The sequence below is a fragment of the Alexandromys fortis genome, unplaced genomic scaffold (assembly GCF_014885135.2).
Source record: "Alexandromys fortis isolate MF-2015 unplaced genomic scaffold, M_Fortis_MF-2015_v1.1 scaffold_231, whole genome shotgun sequence".
NCBI lineage: Eukaryota > Metazoa > Chordata > Mammalia > Rodentia > Cricetidae > Alexandromys > Alexandromys fortis.
This window is the reverse complement of record NW_026068613.1, coordinates 1,215,828-1,239,082: the sequence shown is the minus strand read 5'-3', so window position 1 is coordinate 1,239,082 and position 23,255 is coordinate 1,215,828. Positions and strand designations below refer to the sequence as shown.

Here is a 23,255-nt window from a genome sequence, read left to right as displayed (position 1 = left end):
TCTCCCCACCACGGTGTTCCAGGTGACTCATGTCACAAAGCTGTGCCGTCATCCATTACTCCTCATCACTGTCCTCCTCACACTGAGCAAAACACAGACAGGAGGAGCTGCAGATGACTTAGTGCCTGACGTGAAACACTTGGAAATTCAGCCCCAAGTCAGGAGACAAGACTGTTTGTCTGGGATATCATAGTCAGCAGCCTAACAAAAACCTCTACTTATGGAAGCCATGTCACAAAACTTGAATTCTAGGTCAGGCTTTTCACTAAAATGTTTGTGGCCCTGGAAAATTTGCTTAATTTTCTCTTTAGATTTCCTGAGTGCAAAATGAGAATCATAACAATATACCCATTTTGCCTCAATGAGCTCTTTAAGAATAAATAAGGCCAAATATGCAAAATAGATGTAAAGTGTTGTGTTTTTCCAACCTCTGCCTATTAGGCCTGCCCAGCCTTTAAAAAATGTATTATAATTTTGTGGCCAACAAATAACAAATATAAGTGTTGGGTCATGCTTATGCCTATCCTGGATGCATAGTCAGAGCAAATACAAATTCATATTTACATAAATCTACAGGCTGAGGGCTGAACTTCCTTAAAAGGAAATTGTCCATAAACAGCTCATTGTGACAGATAAGATTAAAATAGAATGGGAAGGGCTTATTACTTCATTGTGCCTGAAACCTTTTCTAGACTTGATGAAGCCTCACTGTAAAGTCTTATTTTATAAATGAGAGTGTAGAACTTAGATTTGAGTTGACTTGTCTTTAGCATACATTTCTATGTGTAATCCTGCACACACGTGTGTGTGGTGTCTGTTTCTTTTAATTCAGTGACCATTTTCTTTTCTGAAGACTTTGTGTAGAGCAGGCTGGCCACCATAGGAGTAATACAACTGAGCATAGCCATGAGCCCTGTAATCCACCACTTGTAAGACAGGCTTGGGTGAGGGGGCTTTCAGGATCAATCAAAGCTGTCCACTAACAATAGGATACCCTATATCAAATAATAAGAACAATACCTCTCCATTCTTTACCTTCTTCAATCATATTTTATGTGAAAAAGTAAAGAAATAATGACTTTGTGAATAAATTAAGAATTGGGAATAAGTTTATAACTGATAGATACTCATACAGGATTATAGATAAAATGCTATCAGAAAAGTAGTCACCTCTATGCAATCACAGTGAATTTCATGTTTCCTTTACCTCGGATCCTCCATTCCTGTCAGTCTTGGATACTGAATAGCCATAGTATTACACAGGGAAACTCACACTGCCTTGGAGACAACACTGTAAGAATGCTGGCTCTAGGGGTGAACATCTGGGCAAATATTGTTATTTGTTCTGGGTTGACTCTGCAAAGTGTAGGCCCTGAGGTCAGCCCTGCAGTTTTCAAGACTGTAAAGTGGAGATAACATTTGCTCAGTAGGGGTTAATCATGAAATTCGGAAATATAGAAAAGGCATTGAGCCTGTTGCCAAGAAGCAGGTTAACAACAAATATCTTGAACACAAGCAAGTGCCTGGCCAAATCTTGCAATTGGGAGGGGATCGTTAGTTGCCAAAAGTAGGGCAGGTAAGAGATGGGCAGCTTCAATTTCAAAGAGAGGAGAGATTAAGAAAATGTGCAACGGTGCAGAATATGCATGGATACAGGTAAAATGTCTGATTTGGAATAGAAATCTGGACAAGAGACAATGGAGATATGTAGACAAAGGGCAGACAGAGTTCCAGTTAACTGTTAGATTAAGGAGTCCCTAATCTAAATGAGGCTTTCTGAAAAGGAAGACTGGAAATCAAACCTCACCTTTAATGTCAGCTACCTGTGGCATCTGAACATTCAGTTTAAGTAATGATTTAAAATTAGCTATTCACATCACAAATAATTAAATCCATTTTAGCAAACAGGCATTTCTATTTGACAGGAAATAGAGTAATTTTAATCTTATATTTCCTCCTAAAAATATATGATCTCTCTCTTTCTTTCTCTCTCTTTCTCTTTCTCTCTCTTTCTCTCTCTCTCTCTCTCTCTCTCTCTCTCTCTCTCTCTCTCTCTCTCTCTCTCTCTCTCACACACACACACACACACACACACTTTATTTTGAAATTGTTCAGAATAGTGACCCAGAGAAGTGCAAAATAACGCAGAGTCTCCAAGGTCACTTAGTAGCACAGCCTGAACTAGATCCTTCATTGTGCTTTCTGGTGGCTAACTGCAGGTTCAAACCCTCCGAATGAATGAGGAAAATCTTAAGAAATACACTAAGAAGCTGTGATTCACTCACCGGCGGCTTCCCACATGATATTACTGTAGAAATTGGTGATACATAAATTTCTATCAAAAGACTGCAGCAGGCCCTCAAGAGGGCTTCGGGACTTGAAGGTCTATTGCAAAGGGATTTGGGCAAAGCAGAGGTAAATGCCAGCTGTGGGCATGGAAACCTCCCGTGCTGTCCTCATGGAAGTGTCACTGGGGACCACACCAGGGACAAAGGCATGGAGGAGCAGTGACCCACATGTACCATCCCTGAAGGACAAATTAGCTATGCTCCAGCACCTCCACATCACAGCTCCATAATTCAATGAATAAAACTTCCAGGATTTAATTTTCCCCAAATTCCTTTCTTTACGTATTTCTTTTGTGTTTAATCATTAACCCCACCAACCTATTGAACGTATTAATGATATAATACCAACAAATAAATTAAAAGAAAGAAGTCTACATACCTAATACAAATACACCTCAGTATGTTTAACTTTCCTGGTTGCTGTGGTTGAAGCCAGGTCCTAATACTTGAGTGGGTGGCCTACCACTGAACTACATTCTGAGTACTGTATTTTTGCATGACTATTCCTGTCGAAGGTGTTTAAAGTCCTCCAGATAACCAGGAAAATTCAGTGCATGCTAATAAGGTAAATTTTCTGCTGCAGGAAACACTCAAGCATGTTGATATCTTAGAAACTTCTCTCAGAAAATGGCAAAATCGGCGCTGGAGAGATGGCTCAGCCATTAAGAGCACTGATGCTCTTCCAGAAGTACCGAGTACAATTTCCAGCAACCACATGGTGGCTCACAATCATCTATAATTGGATCATCTTGATGCCCTGAGGTGTATATGCAGACGGAGCACTCATACATTTAAAATATACATTAATTAAAAAAGAAAAAGGCAAAATCAGTAGAATTTTGGTTACACTATATGTATTTGTACTATATTGTTGCCATGAGTAAAAGTTACCAGTTTTCCATGATTTTCAATTGTTTTCTAAACTCAACTTTTACTTTGCATTGTAATTGTTATTAAAGGTAAAAATCTCTTTTTCAGGGGCTTTCAGGTAGTTATTGTCTTGTTATTTGTTATGCAAGTTATTTATTAAGAACTGTAGCTCTGGAAGCCAGGCCTGGTGGGCACAGCTGTACCCCCAACCCTATGTACACTCCACATTGCATATACTGAGGGTCAGGCCAGCCAGGTTTACACAGCAAATTCTTTCTCAAAACACCAATAAAAAAATTTAAATAGTTGTTCTGGTTACACAGTAATAAACACAAGATTAAATGTACTATCATGGTTTAAATACAGCATGACCCCCGTAGGATCATATGTTGAATGGTTGGTCCCAGGCTGGTGGTGTTACTGGAGATGATTTGAGGAGATTATAGAAATTGAGGAGAGACTAGCTAGGAGCAGTAGGTAATTGGCACGTGATTTTGTGGACTTTATCTTGTCCTGGCCTCCCTCCCTCCATTCCGCCCTGCCCACAGTGAAGCAAAGCACATTCTTCTGTCACATTCTTCGGCCGCCATGTTTTGCTGAAGCCCAGGAGCCCAAGCAATCATGAACTGAACCCTCTTGAGCCAGAATAAATGCCTCCTTCTTGTAAGTTGTTTCTCTTAAGTATTTCACTCATAGTTATACAAATGTAATATATGCACATAGGGATACTATAATATGTAGAGACATATATTTAGTATGTATATTTATAAATTATAAAATGTTTAACCTAAGTTTGCTGTTGTGTTTTAAAAAGGCATTTCAATAAGCATTCTATATTAATCTAGTTTTTCCTGGGGGTGTGTTTTTTTTAATATTTTTACTTTTTCTTCAACAATTTCATATGTGCATATAATATACATTGATTGTATTTACTCTCTACCATTCTTGATCATATTTACCTTTCAACCACTTTCTCTGGGACATGGCTGCTTCCCAATAAGTTCCCCCTTATTTTCATGATCTATTTTTGATCCACTGGGCTTAATTAGGTTGCTTGAAAAAGCCTGAGTGTGGGGTTATTTACAAGAGCAGAGGCAGCTTACCAGTGGCTGCACCACTGCAGAAAAAAAATGACTCCCCCACCTACAGAAGTCATTAACTCTTCCTGAGCCAGGGGCAAGGCCTCATGAATTATCCCTACTCCATGTTGGAATGTTGTCTGGCTTGATCTTGGCTTTTAACCACTGCTGCTGTGAGTCGATCAACTCAATGGCCTTGTTTTAATATGCTTCCAAATTATTTCAGTAGTCTAGTAAGACTACACTCCCATGCTGGCCAGTAGCATGTTTTCCTTCTCCAACAGACCCTCAGAGGAGCTGCATACATATACCTTCCTTCTTCTGTCTCTTCATCCCAAATGTCTTTAATTAAGTAACTGTATTGACTAAAACCCTTAGGTAACTGAAATCTATATAACTCAGTCTTTTTCTAAATATACATCTATTTAAGTAGAATACTTGCTCATTTAGTTACTGTTCTAACAATGTCATCCACCCAAATAAGGAGAGGTCCTGTCTATCACATATCCCATACTATACCAATGCTTTGTTCCTTGTATATTGCGTCTACTACTCAGCACAAAATAAATTAATAAATTGCTGTAAAGAATGCCTCATACCTCTGTGCAGTAAGCTTTCTCAGTTGACCATGAGTTTAAAGACATGAAGCTGGGGGGGGGGGGGTCTACAAACCCCAGATGGGCCTGACGGAGAAGGTTTTCGGCAGCAATCACGAGCTCCTGGATTTCAAACTCTTATGATCTAATTACTTTTAACCTTTAAAATCAGTTCTCTGCAGACATACTAATGTCGTTAAAGGAGTAAATAACCTGGAGCATGTCTTGTTTAGCTTATCACAGTTCTTACCTGGAAAGCATAACATCAGTGAGTGACCTCCAGACAGAATCTGGTACTGCTCTTCACAGAAATTTACAGTCACCACAATAGAAACCAGTGCTTTGCAGCGACACTTTTGAGGTTTGTTGTTTTTGTTGTTGCTGCTGCTGCTATTGTTGTTGTTTCCCCAGACAAGCAGGATGCCATTTCAGTTCATTTATTATGGGCCACCTTGCTTTGGCTCAGATGAGCTCTGTTAACATTCAATGTGCCTCATTTTGCTTTTCGCATTGACAAGCTCCTTCGTGAAACTGTTTAATATAATTTTTCACTTAATACATACTGTATGCTGAAAATTAAAGATACCTAGGCATTGAGAGAAAATGTCTCCCAGAAACAAAACAGATAGAAGTAAAGTACTGCATACATACTGGTCAAAATGAAGGGGAAAACATAATATTTTGATAATATTTAAATATTTCCTAATCTAGATATGCTGTATTCAGCTTTGATGGCCAGATGAGTTTTCTCACTGAGGTCACATAAGCTTGATTCTTTGTTTAATCTTTACTCTAGAATTGCACTTAACTTAAATACAGTGTTGGATTTTAATGAGCCCTTTACAGTAAACACAGAAGAAAACGTCTTCCATTTGTTATAAAATGTTTGGGGGTGAATTCCATCACACTGCATTTTATTTGGTTTTGGTTTTTTTAAATGATTATGCAGTGCACTGTGTTAACACTTTCAATTAGATTTAGAAAACAAGGGTTAAAAATATAATGTTTACTTCTGTAAATGTTGCAAAATTTTAAATTTAAACTATATGTTACTAGTATTACTTGTAATTAGCCAGAACCTGGTAACAATCTAGATATTCCTCACCCGAAGAAATGGATAAAGAAAATGTGGTACAATCACACAATGGAGTACTATTCGAAGGTAAAAAAAAAAAAATGACATCTTTAAATTTGCAGACAAATGAATGGAACTAGAAAAAAACATCCTGAGTGAAGTAACTCAGACCCAGAAAGACAAACATGATATGTACTCACTCATAAGTGAATTTTAGGCATGAAACAATAAAATAACCAGGCTACAATCCACAACCTCAGAAATACTAGACAGAAAGAAAGACCCTAAGAGGGACACAATGGAGAGCCAAGGATGGGGAAATAGTTAAGATCTCCTGAGTAAACTGGAAGGGGAGAATGAAGGGGATGAGAAATGGGAACATATGGGTTAGAGATGGCCAAATTCAGAAAGGGAGAGAGAATGAGAGCAATGAAAGAGATTATCTTGATAGAGGGAGCCATGATAGGGCTGGGGAGAAACCTGGTGCAAGGAAATTCCTAGAAATCCACAAGGATTTCCCTGGCTAATACTCCTAGCAATAGTGGAGAGGTTTTCTGAACTGACCTTCCCCTATAATCAGATTAATGACTACCCTAGTTGTCATCATAGGACCTACATCTAGTAACTGATGGATGCCAATGAAGAGTCCACAACCAAGATCTGGGTAGAGATTTTGGAGATCAGATGAAGAGAAAAAGAAGGGATCATAAGAGCAAGGGGAAGGGAGTAAAGATCATGATTGGGAAAACCACAGAGACAGCTGACCTGAGCTAATGGGAGCCCACAGACTTTGGATTGATATTTGGGGAACTTCCATGGACCCAAACTAGGCCCTTTAAATGTGGGTGACAGTTACATAACTTGATCTGTTGGGAGAGGATTGCTGGCAGTGGGATCAGGACTTATCCTGGGTATATGAACTGGCTTTTGGGGGCCAATTCCCTTAGGTGGGATACCTTGCAATACATTAATACAGTGGGATGGGTCTTGGTCTTGCCACAACTTGCTATGTCAGAGTTTGTTGACTCCCCAAGGGAGGCCTTACCCCCTCTAAGGAATGGATTGGGGTTAAGTGGGGGAAGGTGGGGTGGGAATAAAGGAGGGAGGGGGAACTGGGGTTGGTATACAAAACTAAAAATAAATAAATAATAAAATAAAATATATGCTACTGCTTGCTTTCATACTTACTATATTACATCATATAAACCTTAAGTGTGTATAGTTTAGTAATATGAATATTTGTAACATAGTACCATAGATAACATCAGCTCAGCTAAGATTATTCTTAAGGAGTCAGGGTATAAACATTTGCATATAAACATGATTAGAAATATGTTAATGCATCTCAGTAAAAAGCATGTATATTATGAAGATATTTTTCTTCTCACAAGCTTTACCAGTGCATTTTTTACTTCCTTGTTTCTCAAACTGTATATCAGTGGATTTAACATGGGAATTACCGTGGTATAAAACACTGAGGTCACTTTCTCATGGATGAGTGAACCATTGGAAGTGGGTTTCAGATACATGGACATGAGCGATCCATAAAATATTAGAACAGCTGTCAGGTGGGAGCTGCAGGTGCTGAAGGCTTTGGACCTGCCCTCTTTAGAGTGGATGCGGAGGATGCTGGTCAGGATAAACGCATACGATATGATGATGGTCAGGCTGGTGGCTACCATGTTAAATCCGCCAATGACAAAAATCAGAAGCTCATCGACGTCAGTGCTGGAGCAGGACAGTTGAATAAGAGGGACGATGTCACAGAAATAATGTTTAATGATGTTGGATTTGCAGAACGATAACCTTAATATGCAGCCCCCGTGAATCAGAGCATCAGTGATGCCCACTGAAAAGACAGCAGCCACCAGGAGGGAGCAGACCCGAGGGGACATGATTACAGCATAGAGCAGAGGACTGCAGATGGCCACATAACGATCATAGGCCATGGCTGCCAGCATGTAGCATTCAGAAATGACAAAAATACAGAAGAAGAACAGCTGAGCCATACAATCAGAATAAGAGATAGCTTTATCCGTGCTTAAAAACCCCACCAGCATTTTGGGGGTAACAACAGAAGAGTAGCAGAAATCTAAAAATGACAAACTACTGAGGAAATAGTACATGGGGGTATGGAGTTGGGAATTCAGCTTGATGACCGCTATCATGCCAAGATTTCCCACCAGAGTGACTATGTAAATCGCCAGGAAAAGACAGAAAAGCGGCAGCTGAAGCGCTGGCTCCTCAGTTAACCCCAACAGGAGAAACTCAGTCACCATCGAGTGATTTCTTAAGCTCATTTTCCTCTGAAAATTTGTAAAGATGAGGGGTGGTAAATGTCAAATAAGAGAGAATCCGAGTTGGTCTCTGGTCCTCCAGAGCCCAGGTGTTTCCAGCTGTGAAAACAAAGACCATGTTATGAGATTCAAAGGGGAAGCACCTACATAGGAAAGCACCTATTACCATCAGTTTTATGAATCATCAAAACAATTCACCATTCCCTCCCTGGCCTCAGATTCCCTGGCAAAAGTCCAAACATCCCACCCCAGAATCTAGGAGAGGAGTGATGCTCAGCATGGTGAAGGCTTTCTCCTGCACCCCAGCAGCAGAAGTGCATAACAAAGAGAAAGGGCCAAGACGCCTCAAAAACACAGGTGGCTGTGGCTCACTCTGCTTAGCTTACACAGAAGGTGTTATTAGCAACTATTTTTTATTGCATTCTAGATTTTCCAACATTGGTAGCAGAATACTAGCTGAGTGAAAATATTAATGGGTATTGCGTGAAATGAGAACTCAAGGACCATTTATTAGAAACACCAGATGAGTTAACATAAAGATCACTCAGTTCTCCGAAAGGACTAGGTAGAATAAATATTTCCAAACATATTAAATGATAGGACACTTGGGCACTTTTTTATTATACATTGTAACAGTAGTGTAAATCTAGAAAAACAAATTCTCGTGTGTGTTTGAAGTATTTTTAAAGTGGGCTTTATGTGGTTTTCCTGGCTGGAAGCTTATTCTCTTCACATTATGGATGATGAGAGAATGCTGAGCTCTCAAAGCCTTTTCGGCTTTCTTGATGTCAGCTGTTGTCTGCGCTCAGACTTTATCACTACTGCTTCTACTACTCAACTCTGAGACTGCATCTCTGCCTGGAGGCTTCTGAACAGCACTTCTTATCCATTCCTGTCCTCTAATATAGAGCCAGATTATACCTTGAAGTGGCCTGCCCTCTGGTTAAACAGGACCCTGTCTCTGAGCCTGGCTACTTTCTCCTTGGTGTTGTGCTGACCTCAGATCTTTGTCTGGACTCACTCATGTGGAGGCCTTCTCAGGCTTGTATCTACCATTCTCTCAACCTCCTCGGTTCTGAATCTGCCCCCCTCCTTGACTCTTGTTCGCTTTTGGTTTCCCATCAGTCACTGACATTAAGGACAAGACACTATTCGGCCACCTGAATTTCCAAATATGCAGAATATTCTTATTTCCCAGAATTCTCTCTCTTTCTGAAGAAATGGAGCTTAATGATATTCAACAGTTATTCTCTTAGTGGGGCTCAAATCTGTGAAGCACAAATCTTTTGTATCATGAGCAAATGGAGGTACCCAGTTGCCCTTGTTCTGTTATAGAAACACCTGGGTGTCTTCCTTTCCATTTATCCCTTCCCAGTTATGGTGCACATACACAGAGTAGTCATAGTGGCTGTACAGAAAGATAAATGAAAGGGGCATTCAACAAGATTCATATTCTCAGGTTTTATTTTGTTTTAATCACATAGATGTTTCCATACCAATCTTTAACATCTCCTAGAGGTCACAAACCCAGTACCCATTCTCAGTACATATCTGATCCTCCCACACAAGCCCTTAGTCTTATTGGTCTTTCTATCAAAGTAAAATGTATTTCACATTTCCTGTTTTTTCTGATCAAATCAGTTCTCTTTTCTGTTTTTTCCTAATTCCCAAGGAAACTTCAGATTTATGTCCTTTCTCCTCAAAATGGTCCAGTGCCCATCAGCATCTGCATCATTTGGGAACTTGTTAGGACAAATCTTAAAAAAACAAAGTGAATTTTAATTTCTGGTGCACATCACATCAAAGCAGCCACATTACAGTGTTCAGTAGCCAGTTATAGATAGGTGCTATCTCACTGTAATTATTTCTAAATTTGAAGTCTCATTATGAACACAGAGGGTAACAGAAGGCACACTGCTAGAGTTCTGGCCACATCTCTAAGACTTACAGGAAAGCCACTGATTCATAATGTATTCTTTGTCAACTTATATTTATAAAACTTGAAATTATAAAACTTAGAAATACTACAAAGCATTGTTATATAAGCTACATAAGTCCAAAATTATGAGCAGACCCTATTATAAGGTCTGCAAAGCATGTTTGAAGCTCAAGCTAATGGCATCTTCCCTCCACTCCTGTCACTGACTCAGTGGGGCACAAATGTGCTAAGACTCTAGAGTTCATGGGGCAATCAGCAGTGGAGATTAGACCATGATATAATACTCAAACATTTCTGAGACTCACCTTCTTCCTCCTAGTGGCTTCCGGTAAAAATCTCTTTTTTTTTTTTTTCCTCTTCTCTAAGAAATAAAGGTGGATTAGCTATACCTTCTTCTTCCCTAACTAAACAATAGCAGATAAAAAGATGCTGAGAGTTTGTTTCTTAGCCCAAGCATTTTTTAATGTAAAAATATAAAGATGAATCATCCCAGGGATTCCTTTTCTACTGGGGTTCAGCAGCCAGGATATTTGCAAGACCTGGTCCCAAGCTGCATGATACCTCATTTCATGTATCCGTCGTAGATTAGGCACACTGAGCAAAGCTTCCAAACCCTCCCTTAGAGCTTCTACTACCCCCTGGGTCTAATATGCTGCCTGACACAGCCCCTCTGGGACATGCTGTTAACAATAGAGCGTCCTAGGAAGCACCTATGTGCTCATAGGTGTTGTTTGATCTCAGAAATGGAAAACCTCATTATTGTAGAGTTTAAATTACAAAATTATACCCTTAAAAGTGGGATGAATTTACTTTAGCTGAAGGGATATGATATAATATTCAGTATAGAGATATGGATATGACCAAGGAAACTAAGACACAGAAAACGTAATAATGTATAAAGGTCATTAGGAATGGTTTAGTACTTCATGAATAAAGGAGCCTCAAGAGTCACACAAAACTGGCCTATGGTTCTAAGGCATGTATTTCTGGTACAATGCCTCATGATGTTTGGATGGGTCTTTTCTGATGACCTTAAAACAGTGTATGTATTTGAAAACAGACAGGACAAACAATGGGACTGAATCAAAGACCCAGATATTAACCCACACACCTTCGAATACCTGAATTTTGACAAAGAAGCAAGAAATATCAAATGGAAAAAAGAAAGCATATTTAACAAATGATGCTGGCATAACTGCATATCAACATGTAGAAGAGTGAAAATAGATCCATGTCTATCACCATGCACAAAACTCAAGTCCAAATGGATCAAAGACCTCAACATAAAGCCAGCCACAATAAACCTTATAAAAGAGAAAGTGGGAAGTACACTTGAATGCATTAGCACAGGAGACCACTTCCTAAATATAACCCCAGCAGCACAGACACTGAAGGAAACAATTAATAAATGAGATCCCCTAAAACTGAGAAGCTTCTGTAAAGCAAAGAACATGATCAACAAAACAAAACGACAGCCTACAGAATGGGAAAACATCTTCACTAACCCCACATCAGACAGAGGTCTGATCTCCAAAATATACAAAGAACTCAAGAAATTGGTCACGAAAAGAACACTTAATCCAGTATAAAATGGAGTACAGACCTAAACAGTGAACTCTTAACAGAGGAATCTAAAATGTCTGAAAGACACTTAAGGAAATGTTCAACATCCTTAGTCATCAGAGAAATGCAAATCAAAACAACTCTGAGATTCCATCTTACACTGATGACAACCTATGCTGGAGAGTTTGTGGGGAAAAGGGAACACTCCTGCATTGCTGGTGAGAATGCAAGTTAGTACAGCCCCTTTGGATATCAGTGTGGTGATTTCTCAGAAAATTAGAAAACAACCTTCCTCAAGAACTAGTAACACCACTTTGGGGTGTATAGCCAAAGGACGCTCAATTGTGCCACAAGGACATGTGCTCAACTATGTTCATAGAAGCTATGTTTGTCATAGCCAGACCCTGGAAACAACCTAAATGCCCCTCAACCAAAGAATGGATAAGGAAAATGTGGTACATTTACACAATGGAGTACTACACAGCAGAAAAAAAGTAATGACATCTTGAATTTTGCAGGCAAACGGATGGACCTAGAAACCGTCATTTTGAGTTGGAACCCAGACCCAGAAAGACAATTTTCACATGCACTCACTCATTAGTGGTTTTTAAACATAAAGCAAAGAAAACCACTCCACAAATCACAATCCCAGAGAACCTAGGCAACAATGAGGACCCTAAGAGAGACATACATAGATCTAATCTACATGGGAAGTAGAAAATGACAATATCTCATGAGTAAATTGGGAGCATAGGGACCTTGGGAAAGGCTTGAAGGGGAGGGGAGAGGCAGGGAAGGGAGCAGAGAAAATGTAGAGCTCAATAAAAATCAATTAAAAATGTAAGGTTTAATTGAGAAATATAGGTTAATAATCATCTATAATAGTCAAGGTTGTAGCCATGTTAGTCAGGTTTTCTAGATATATAGAGATATATTTTAGTTAGGTAGACATTCTACAAATCTTTCAGAAACCTTCAGAATATGGCATTTAAAATGTTTTAAGAACTTAAGACTTTTTATGACAATGAGACACAGCTGCAATCAATCTACTTCAAGGGGAAGATGGGCATTGAAGAGGCTCCTTATGGAGTTTATTAGCCATTTGGGCAAGAAACTGTTCTTGCCTTGACTCCTTGATGAACTGGACATGGAGGACACACCGAGAAATAATTGCTGAATTTGTCTAAAGGTGAGATGATCCTTTGGTGTTCCTGTTTTATGAAAGAGCCTGCTGGACATTCTGCAGGACACCGAAAAAAGTGATGTGACTAACAAACTGCCAATATAGGCAGAACTGTCTTTGAATTTCCTGCTTTGGGGAAAAGTCTGCTGGATACTATGGGCCTGTAGGCTGAAGATGGATGCCCCAACAGTACAAAACTTTGAATGATTGTCCAGGCAGTGAGATGTCCCTGTCAATTCTAGAGTTTTGGAAGTTGCTTACAATACACTTCCTGTTTACATAGGTAATATTACATTTTTCTGGAGTCTTTGATGGAGTTGACGAATAGATGGTTATAACTATAGTTTTCCTTAGTTATGATAAAAGGTAAAGTAGATATAAATGTTGTAACTATAATTCTTGATTGATACCTGTCTTTTTACATGTAATTTTTCTGTGTTAAAGTTAAACCTTTTTTTTTTTATTTAAACAGAAAAGGGGAGGTGATGTTGAATTCCCCTCTGTATGCTGTGACTACCAGTGATTACTAAAGAAGTACTTTGAGCCTATGGCAGTACAGAAAAGAAATAGGCGGGGAAAGCTAGGCCGTATGCTGGGAGAAAGAGGGCAGAGTCAGGGAGAAGCCATGAAGCCTTCACTGAAGACAAACAGGCTGAAACTTTGCTGGTTGCCACAACCTCGTGGTGATGCACAGATTAATGGAGAAGAGTTAAACTGAGATGTAAGAGTTAGTGAATAAGAAGCTAGACCTAATGGGCCAAGCGGTCTTTTAAATAATATAGTTTCTCTGTGATTATTTCGGGGCTGAGTAGCAGGGAACCAACAAGTGACCTCCTACAACAGATTACATTGTCAGATAGTATGACAGCTTTGCCTCTTTGTTAGTGGCTTCCATTTGTTTGATAAATTCACCATCAGCCTCTGTCATTTGATTTTTACTTTTATTTGTGTGTATGGATGTGTGCCTACCTGAGTTTATGTGCACCATGTATGCGCAGATGCCAGACAGTTGAAAGCTACCCCATGTGGGTGCTGGAAATCAAACCCAGGTACTCTGCAAGAACAGTAAGTGCTCCGAACTGCTGAGCCACCTCTCTAGCCTTGAGCCTCTGATGCAATCTGTGGGTGAGTTTGTCTGTGATGTATCTTCTTGGAGGCAACAGACAGCTGGATCTTGTTTTTCAATCCAGTAGGCTCATCTGCATTTCTTTATTCATTAGTTGGGACCATTTGTGTTTAAACATATTTTTGAGAAATACTAATTAATTTCTTTAATTTTATTGGTTGTTTTCCTTGTTGTTTGAATAATTGTTTTTTTCTTTCTCTTCTATTAATAATAAGGAAATAAAATCAAATGCTTAAAGAAAATGGTTAAAAAGAATGTTATGGACTGGAAAAGAGTGAGACATTAGAAAAAAGAACAAAAAGTGAGAAAAATAAAACATAACTTCTCAATAATAAGAACATTTAGGAAGAAAATTAGATAAAGATAAAAAGAACTTTACAAAATGAAACAGAGCTTTTCAAAGTAACCAATATTGTAAACTCAAAGGGTGTGGAGGAAAAAAATGAAGCAAGAAATATGAAGAAAACATATTGCTCAATATTGCAAACAGTACGTAGACAGAATTATGTGTGCATGTGAAAAAGAATGGAAAATAATGATATGCAATAAAGGAAAATTGCCACTGAAGGTATCATGAAAAGAAAAATGAAAGTCACAGCAGCAAAAAGAAAAAGGAAAGAAAGAGGAAGGAGAGAGGGAGGAAGGGAGGGAAGGAGGGAGGAAGGGAGGGGAGGAGAGGGAGGGAGGAAGGGAGAAGTTGATGCAACTTCCTCTCAGGTTTTTGGAACATGGAGCATGCTGCCAGATACATGCACTGGATGGGACAGAGGAGGGCATCCTTTGGAAGACCCTGTCTTTTCTATGGCTTCTGCAGCATCTCTGCCTCCATTGGACAAGTGACTAATGTCCTCCACGCTTCCCTTCTTTGCACACCAGGACTTTGGGCTCCAACACTTGGCTTTGCAGTCTGTGCTCTGGGCAGGTTCTGCCACCCACCAGCTGGGGTTTCCCTGGGTGGACTCCATGGAGTCTCTCAGATTCTAGCCGGAGAGGATCTTCCAGGTGGGAGTATGAGGTGTAACCAGAGCGCTGAGGGATGCTCCACACCTGTACATGCGGAGCATCTTACGTAATCTTTCCAAGATTTTTGAAGTGTTAAAGAATTAATCACCCTGCTGGGGAAATGCACTTCCAGTACCTGGTTCCACATCAGGGACTAGCAGAGAGGTGTTCCAGAGGCTGATCTACCTGCTGGCCTCAAGCTCACAACTATTAAACTACAATGTCATTCCAAGCAGGTGAGTCTGCTCCAGGCCTGAGGGCAGGGTTGTGTACTTCACATCCCAGATTGAGCCTCTTGGGGTCCACATGCTTCAGTTTGTCCGTGTACAACAGTCCTGCTCTCCACAGTTGCCTCCTTGGGGAACTCTCACACAGGAGTTGTGACAGATTAAATTCTAGCTCCCTGGCTTGTGTGTCCCTTGTTCCCAGGCCTTAGGGGACTTAGTTTTAACAAAACATTCTCTCTCTTTATGGCCCCCCAACTGCAGTGCTCTGACTCACATAGTGACTTAATGGGGTTGCTCTCCACTCACTTGTCCTCGGAAGGAAGCACTGTTTTATCAACTTGATTTGAGGTTTGTGAGGGCTGTGAGCTTGGTCTACAGTAGTGGTTCGCAACCTGTGGGTCACGACCCTTTAGAAATTGAATGACCCTTTCACAGGGGGTCCCCTAAAACCATCGAAAACAAAGATATTTACATTACAATGCATAATGGTAGCAAAATTACAGTTATGAAGTAACAACAAAAATAGTTTTAAGGTTGGGGGTCACAACCGCATGAGGAACTGTATTCAAGGTGGCAGCATCAGAAAGGTTGAGGACCCCTTCTCTAGACAGAGGACTGCCGGTCTGTATTCAGCAGAGACACCTGGCTAGCTGTTTGCCTGAGGCTTCCTCTTCTCTTCCTGGCTGCGGAGCTGCATACCTGCAGCTGAGGTTCACTTGGCTTATTTCGTTCCAATAGATGAGTCCTTCATCTTTCTCTCAGCCGTGACACTTGCGCGTCACTGGTTTTATGAATCTCCGAAGCTCTTCCTCTGCCTCTCCTTGGAGCAGAGTCTACTGTTTCTTGTTCTACTCTTCTCATTAACTGGATGCATAGAGGACATTTCTAGCCTGCTATCATTTATTTAAGATGTTTTCACGCAACATTTTTTTTGTTTTCTTTTTTTAATTTATTTATTTATTAAAGATTTCTGCCTCCTCCCCGCCACCGCCTCCCATTTCCTTCCCCTTCCCGTGATCAAGTCCTCCTCCCTCATCAGCCCAAAGAGCAATCAGGGTTCCCTGCCCTGTGGGAAGTCCAAGGACCTCCCACCTCCATCCAGGTCTAGTAAGGTGAGCATCCAAACTGCCTAGGCTCCCACAAAGACAGTACGTGCAGTAGGATCAAAACCCATTGCCATTGTTCTTGATTTCTCAGTAGTCCTCATTGTCTGCTATGTTCAGCGAGTCCGGTTTTATCCCAGGCTTTTTCAGACCCGGGCTTTTTTGCTTTGTTTTACTTTTATTGATTCTTTGTGGATTTCACATCGTGCATCCTGATTCCCGTTATCTCCCTCGCATCCACTCTCTGCCCTTGCAACCTCCCCCACAGCAAACCCCAATTTAAAAGAAAAACAAGCAAATCAACACAAAAAAAAAAAAAGAAAAAGAATCTTTCCGAAGCTGTCATGTTGTCATGAGGCCCGCTGAGTCACAGTTCACCCTTGAGTCTGTTCATCTTTACTTGCAAGTGTTCATTGCTGAGTCATTGGTCTGGCTCAAGGCCTCTGGTTTCTGCTAAACCCCTGATAAAGGTCTCACTGAGGCTCCTCTTGGCTATCCTGTTGTTCTATGTTATGGAGATCCTGCTGTTTTGGATCTGTAGGTTCTGGGCCTGAGTGGTAGCTGGGTTGGTTAGCTCAGTAGTCTTCACTTTCCCACATCTTCACTACCCAGCTAAGCTCTCCAGCACTGCCGGGGCTGGCACACCCAATGCTGCCTACAGCAAGGAGCAGGGCCAGTTCTCCTGGTCTCGGGCCAGATCCACCTCATTCTTATCACCAGGTCCAGCTCTACTGTTTTTCTCCAGCAAGGTACAGATCTCTCTCCTGATTGCTGTGGCGGAATGGGGGGGGGGGGGCAGCTCTCCTGCTCTCACACCCTCAGGGCTGGCTCACCTGCATTCCTGGCAGCAGGCTCAGCTCTAGTGTGCTGCCCAGATAGGAAGCAGAAGCTGATTTCTCCCGCAGGTAAGATCAGGGCTAGCTCTCCCACTCTTGTGACCTCAGGGCCAGCTCTCTCACCTGCTGAAGGTGGTAAGGAAGGACGGGGGAGGAGGGCATATTTCCCTCACCCATGCCACCACAAGGCAAACGGGGGGGGGGGGGGGCAGCTCTCTTGCTTTCCTACGCTCAGTGTTGGCTCAGTGTTGGCTCGGCTGAGTCCCTGACCACAAGATCGCTCTAGTATGTTTCCCAGGTGAGGTGCACATCTGTGGTGAGGAGTGGGGCAAGGTAGGGCCAGCTTGCCTGCTGCAGGAGAAGCAAAGGGCAAGACCAGCCATCCCAGGGCCAGTGAAGGGTGGGCCAGCTCAGAACAGTATGGTTCCCATAACCTCCACGCTAACACAGGCCGTGGATATCAAATCAGACCCTTGCTGTGGGTAGGAAAACGGACCCAGACATAGGCCTAGACAATGGCCCACTCCCAGATGTCATCATGGTCCCAGGTGGCACCTCAGGCCAGCTGGACCAGTATGATCCCCATGCAGCAGTGCGGCCCTCAGACACCAGCATGTCCCCAGGTGTCAGTCTACACAGCCGGCATCAGCATGGTCTTTGATAGTCTCATGAGCCACAGACATCAACACAGACCCTGGACACAGCAGGGCCATGGACTCAGTCAGACATGACCCTCGGCCACAGCCCTGGTCCAGACAATACCATGACCCCAGTTGACAGCCCTGGCCAGCCAAATAGGCCTGGCACAGGCAGCAACACGGCTGTTGGACACCAATGTGGTCAAAAGTAGCGACCTCAGGCATCCACATGAGCCCTGGTGGCAACATGGGCCAGGGGCATCAGTACAGACCCCAGTTTGGGCCGGACTAGTGACTCAGACATGGCTCTTGGCAGAAGCCAGGGCCAGGCTGTCACCATGGCCACAGGTGGTTATGTAGGACACCCAGATTGGCATTGTCCCCATGGAAACATGGACAACCAATGTGGCCCCAGGTGGTAGTCCAGGCCACATGCCCTTGCATGGCCCCCAATGACTACGGAAATGACAGACATCAACACAGGACCCCTCGGCTATTTCAGGGGCCCAGGTCAAGACCTGGCCTTTGGTCATAGCCAAGGCTCTGACATCTCTCTGGACAGCTGGCCATTCATATCAGCCTGTTCCTCACCACTCTCACCTCTACAGATCTGTCTCTCTCCCCAATCTACAAACCATTCCCTTCTCCCTCTCTTTCACTTCCTCACCCTGTGCTCTCTCAACACAATCAAGTCCAACCACCAGCACCAGGGATCTTTGTTGAATCACAGGTGGCACTTGGTTGAGCACTGCCCATCCCGGCAATAAGGGATGGTACAGATATATTGCCTTTCTCACTCCCGTGCCTGGACCTGGAGATCTTGTTCAGTCCTTGGTATAATAGTATCTGATCATCCAGCTATAGAGACACCAGGAAGACTCATGGTGGGGTCAGTGGCTCCTGGTTGACTGCAGCTCCCACAGACCTAAAATCTGGATGCTGGGTGCCACAGGTATCCAACATTGATTCAGGCCTAGGTGGCCAGGCCTAGGTGGGGCTGATATATTTTGATAAATGCATTAGTCAAGGTTCTCTGGAAGAGAATAACATATGCGGGGGGTGGATTTATTAGAATGACTTATAGGCTATTGTCCAAGTAATCTAAAGATGGCTGTCTATCAACAAAGGTCCAAGAATCCAGTTCACAAACCATATATCTCAGCTGGTTTTCAATATACACAAGAATCCCAAAGAAGTAAACTCTAATGCCCATGAAGGAGTGGACTTGAAAGCGAGGGTAAGAGCAAGGAAGCAAAGAAAACTAGCTTCCTTCTTCCATGTTCTTTATATAGGCTTCCCCTAGATGGTGGCAGAGTAAGGCCGATTAAAGGTGGATCTTGCCACCTCGAAGATCTGAATTAAAAGTGAGTCTCCCCATTTTAAATGATTTGAGAAAAAAATAATTAAGAAAATTAATTTTAAAAATATTATATATAAATTAAGATATATAATCTTTTTTAAAAAAAGTGAAAATTGAAACAAAAAAACAACATAAAACATTATGAGATTGAACAAAGCAAAATAAAAAGTATACAAAAATCTTGGAGTCCATATTTGGTTGGCTAAGTACTCCCACCCGGAAGTGACACTCCACTGAAGAAAACAGGTTTTCCCTTTTCCAGCAGGTACCAACTGTAAATAGCTCCTTGGTTAAGAGTGGTATTTTACATTTATTTATGTCCCCTTCTCAGTGATGGACTAGAATACTGGCTGTTTTGAACCTGCCCAGGTCTTTTGCATACCGGCAGCAGCTCTGTGAATTCATTCTGGAAAACACTGTTTCGTGGGATTGTTCCCTCCTCTCATTCTTACACTCTCTCCACCTCCTCTTCCACACAGATCCCTAAGTCATGAAGGGAAGGATCAAATGAAGATATCCCATTTGGGGCTGAGCACTCCAAAATGTCTCATTCCCAGCACATTTTCCAGTTATGGATGTCTGTGTTTCTGTCTTGAGAGCTGAGTGGTGCGCTGGTCTATTGATGTTGGAATGTGTCAGGAGGAGTCATTTTACTGTTATATTCCTTTAGCAGAATAAAAATAGTGGGATATCCCCCAGATCCTAGGGCATATCTAGTAACAGGTTCTTGGCCACTTTAGCACTGTCATATGTAGGTTCTACCTCATGGAATTTAAATCCAACATGAAAGTTATTTGTTATTGCCTCATGGTGCGACTATATGTTACAGATAGGTCACTGCTGTGGGTTACAAGCTTTGTAGATGGGTTATATTGATGATTATTTCTCTCCCAATAGCATACAAATACCTTCAGCACTATGAACATCAGTCCGGAAAGATCACGCTTCTAGTTGAGCACCTTCTTGATTTCTCCATGTTCAATGGCATAATTAAATGGTGTCTTCAACAATAAAAGTCTACCATCACGTTGTGGAGAGTAACTGATAGCCTTAACAATTGCCTGTGATTTGTGGATGGGTAAGGTGAGGCAGCTACAGATTCCCTTTGGCCAATGATGCAACAAGTTATAACCCATTCCTGGCACTATTTGATAGCATGATATGCCTATGCCTATTTGTAGCATTGTCTCCCTCAGTATGGAGACTCTATTTAAATTTCATATAGATAGGTAGGTAAGACAAACAGACAGACAGACAGATAGATTCCATATATAGGTAGATAGATTACACACACACACACACACACACACACACACACAAGCTTCTGTGGTAGTAGGTTTCTTTATGACTTTCAAAAGACATCCAGTGTTAGTTATCCCTCTCCCATATTCCCTTCTTTACCCTGCACTCCCATCCCACTCTCTATTAAATGCTCCAATTCTAGCTTCCACTCTATACCTTAATAACACTATATACTACCTACCCTTCCCTGGATGATATCCTCCACTTCTGATCCCTTATTAACTTCCCAACATCTTTGATTATTTGGATTGAAGCACATATGTCTAAGGTTTAAAAGCTAACATTCACATATAAGAGGAAATACGCTGGTTTGTTGTTGTTGTTTTGCAGGGGGGAGATGGGTTAGCATACTCAGAGTAATTGTTTTGAGTTTCATCCACTTGCCATTAAGTTTCATAATTTTATTTTTCTTAATGTCTGAATCATGTAAATGTTCCACATTTTCATTAGGCATTCATTAGTTGATGGACATCCAGGCTGTTTCTAATTTCCGGTTATTATGAATAGAGCAACATTGAGCACAAATGAGCAAGAATCTTTGTAATAAGATTTACAGTCCTTTGGTTATATGCTCAAGGTAGTATAGCTGGGTATTGTGGTAGCTTGATTTTCAGCTTATTGAGCCACCTCTGCACTGATTTCAATGGGGGATGTACCAGTATGCACTCCCCTTGGCAATGAATATGTCATTTCCTTTCCTCAAATCCTCACTAGCACGGGCTGTCAATTGTTTTCCTGATCTCAGTCATTCTGACTGGGATAGAATGAAATCTCAAAGAGGTTTTAATTTGCATTTCCTTTGTGGTATAATTGAGCATCCTTTGGGTATATACCCAAAAATAGTATTGCTGGGTCTTGAAGTAGGTTATTTCCTAATTTTTTGATGAAATTACCATATTGATTTTCAGAGCAGCTGTACCAGTTTGTACTCCCACCAGCAATGGAGGAGTGTTTTCTTAACCCTACATCCTCTCCATCATAAACTGTCATCAATGGTTTTTATTTTGGCAATTCTGACAGGTGTAATATGGAATCTCAGAGTTGTTTGGGTTTGCCTTTCTCTGATGTCTAAGGATGCTGAGCATTTCCTTAAGTGTCCTTCAGCCATTTGAGATTCGTCTGTTGAGATTTCTCTGTTTCAGTCTGTACCCATTTTTTATTGGATTATTTGTTCTTTTGATGACCAGTTTCTTCAGTACATTGTATATTTTAGAGATCAGTCCTCTGTTGAATGTGGGATTAATGAAGAACTTTTCCCAATCTGTGGGCTGCTGTTTAGTCTTGTTGGCCATGTCCTTTGCTTTACAGAAGCTTCTCAGTTTCAGCAGGTCCCATTTATTAATTATTACTCTCAATATCTGTGATACTGATGTTTTACTTAGGAAGTAGTTCCCTGTGCCAATGTGTTCAAATATACTTCCCACTTTCTCTTTCATCAGGTTCAGTGTGGTTGGTTTTATGTTGAGGTTTTTGGTCCATTTGGACTTGAGTATTGTGTACAGAGATAAATAGAAATCTATTTGCATTCTTCTACATGTTGATATCCAGTTATGCTGGCACCATTTGTTGAATATGCTTTCTTGTTTTCATTTTATTTTTTTGCTTCTTTGTCAAAAATCAAGTGTTTATAGGTGTGTGGACCAATATCCAAGTAATTGATTCTATTCCATTTGTCCTCCTGTCTGTTTTTATGCCAATACCAGGCTGTTTTCAGTACTGTAATTCTGTAGTAGAGTTGGAAGTCAGAGATTGAGATGCCTTCAAAAGTTTCTTTACTGTAGAGAATTGTTTTTGGATATCCTGGGTTTTTTGCTTTTCCATATAAAGTTGAGTATTGTTCTTTTGAGATCTGTAAGGAATTTTGCTGGGATTTTGATGGGCATTGCATTTAATCTGTAGATTGTTTTTGGTAAGATTGCCATTATTATGTTAATGCTATTTACCTAAGAACATGGGAGCTCTTTCCATTTTCTGGTGTATTCTTCAATTAATGTCTTAAAAGATTTAAAGTTTTTGTCATACAGGTCTTCCACTTGTTTGATGAGAGTTACTCCAAGATATTTTATGTTATTTGTGGCTATTGTGAAGGGTGGTATTTCTGTGATTTCTTTCTCAACCCATTTATCATCTGTATAAAGTAGTGTTGTAGGAGGTCACTTGTTTGTTCCTGGCTGCTCAGCCCCAAAATAACCACACAGAAACTGTATTAATTAAATCACTGGTTGCTCCATTAGCTTTAGCATCTTATTTGCTAATTCTTACATCTTAATTTAACTCATTTCTATTGATCTGTGTATCGCCACTTGGTTGTGGCTTATGAACAAGTTACCAGCATATCTGTTTCCCATGGCAGCAACATGGCATCTCTCTATTCCACCTTCTTTCTCCCTGCATTCAGTTTAGTTTTCCCCACCTACCTATATTTTGCCCTGTGCAGGCCTAAGACAGTTTATTTATTAAACAAAAATATTCACAGGATACAGAGGAGACTCCCACATCAAAGGAGGGCTGCTAATTTTTTTTAGTTAAATCTTATATCCTGTTACATTACTAAAAGTGGTTATCAGTTGTAGGAGTTCCTTGGTAGACTCTTTTGGGTCACTTATATAAACTATCATATCATCAGCAAATAGTGAGTGTTTGACTTTTTTTCCTATTTTGTATCCCCTTGATCTCATTTTGTTTTCTCATTGATCTAGCTAGAACCTCAA

At 41.0% G+C, this 23,255-nt stretch overlaps 1 protein-coding gene across 1 annotated transcript; it reads right to left on the bottom strand.

Annotated features, from left to right (window-relative positions):
* Nucleotides 1-7,332: 7,332 nt before the first annotated feature.
* On the bottom strand, nucleotides 7,333-8,268 carry Or8d4 (olfactory receptor family 8 subfamily D member 4). The gene has a single exon (XM_050133514.1). The coding sequence runs from the start codon at nucleotides 8,266-8,268 to the stop codon at nucleotides 7,333-7,335; it is 936 nt and encodes a 311-aa protein (XP_049989471.1).
* Between the last annotated feature and the right edge of the window lie 14,987 nt (nucleotides 8,269-23,255).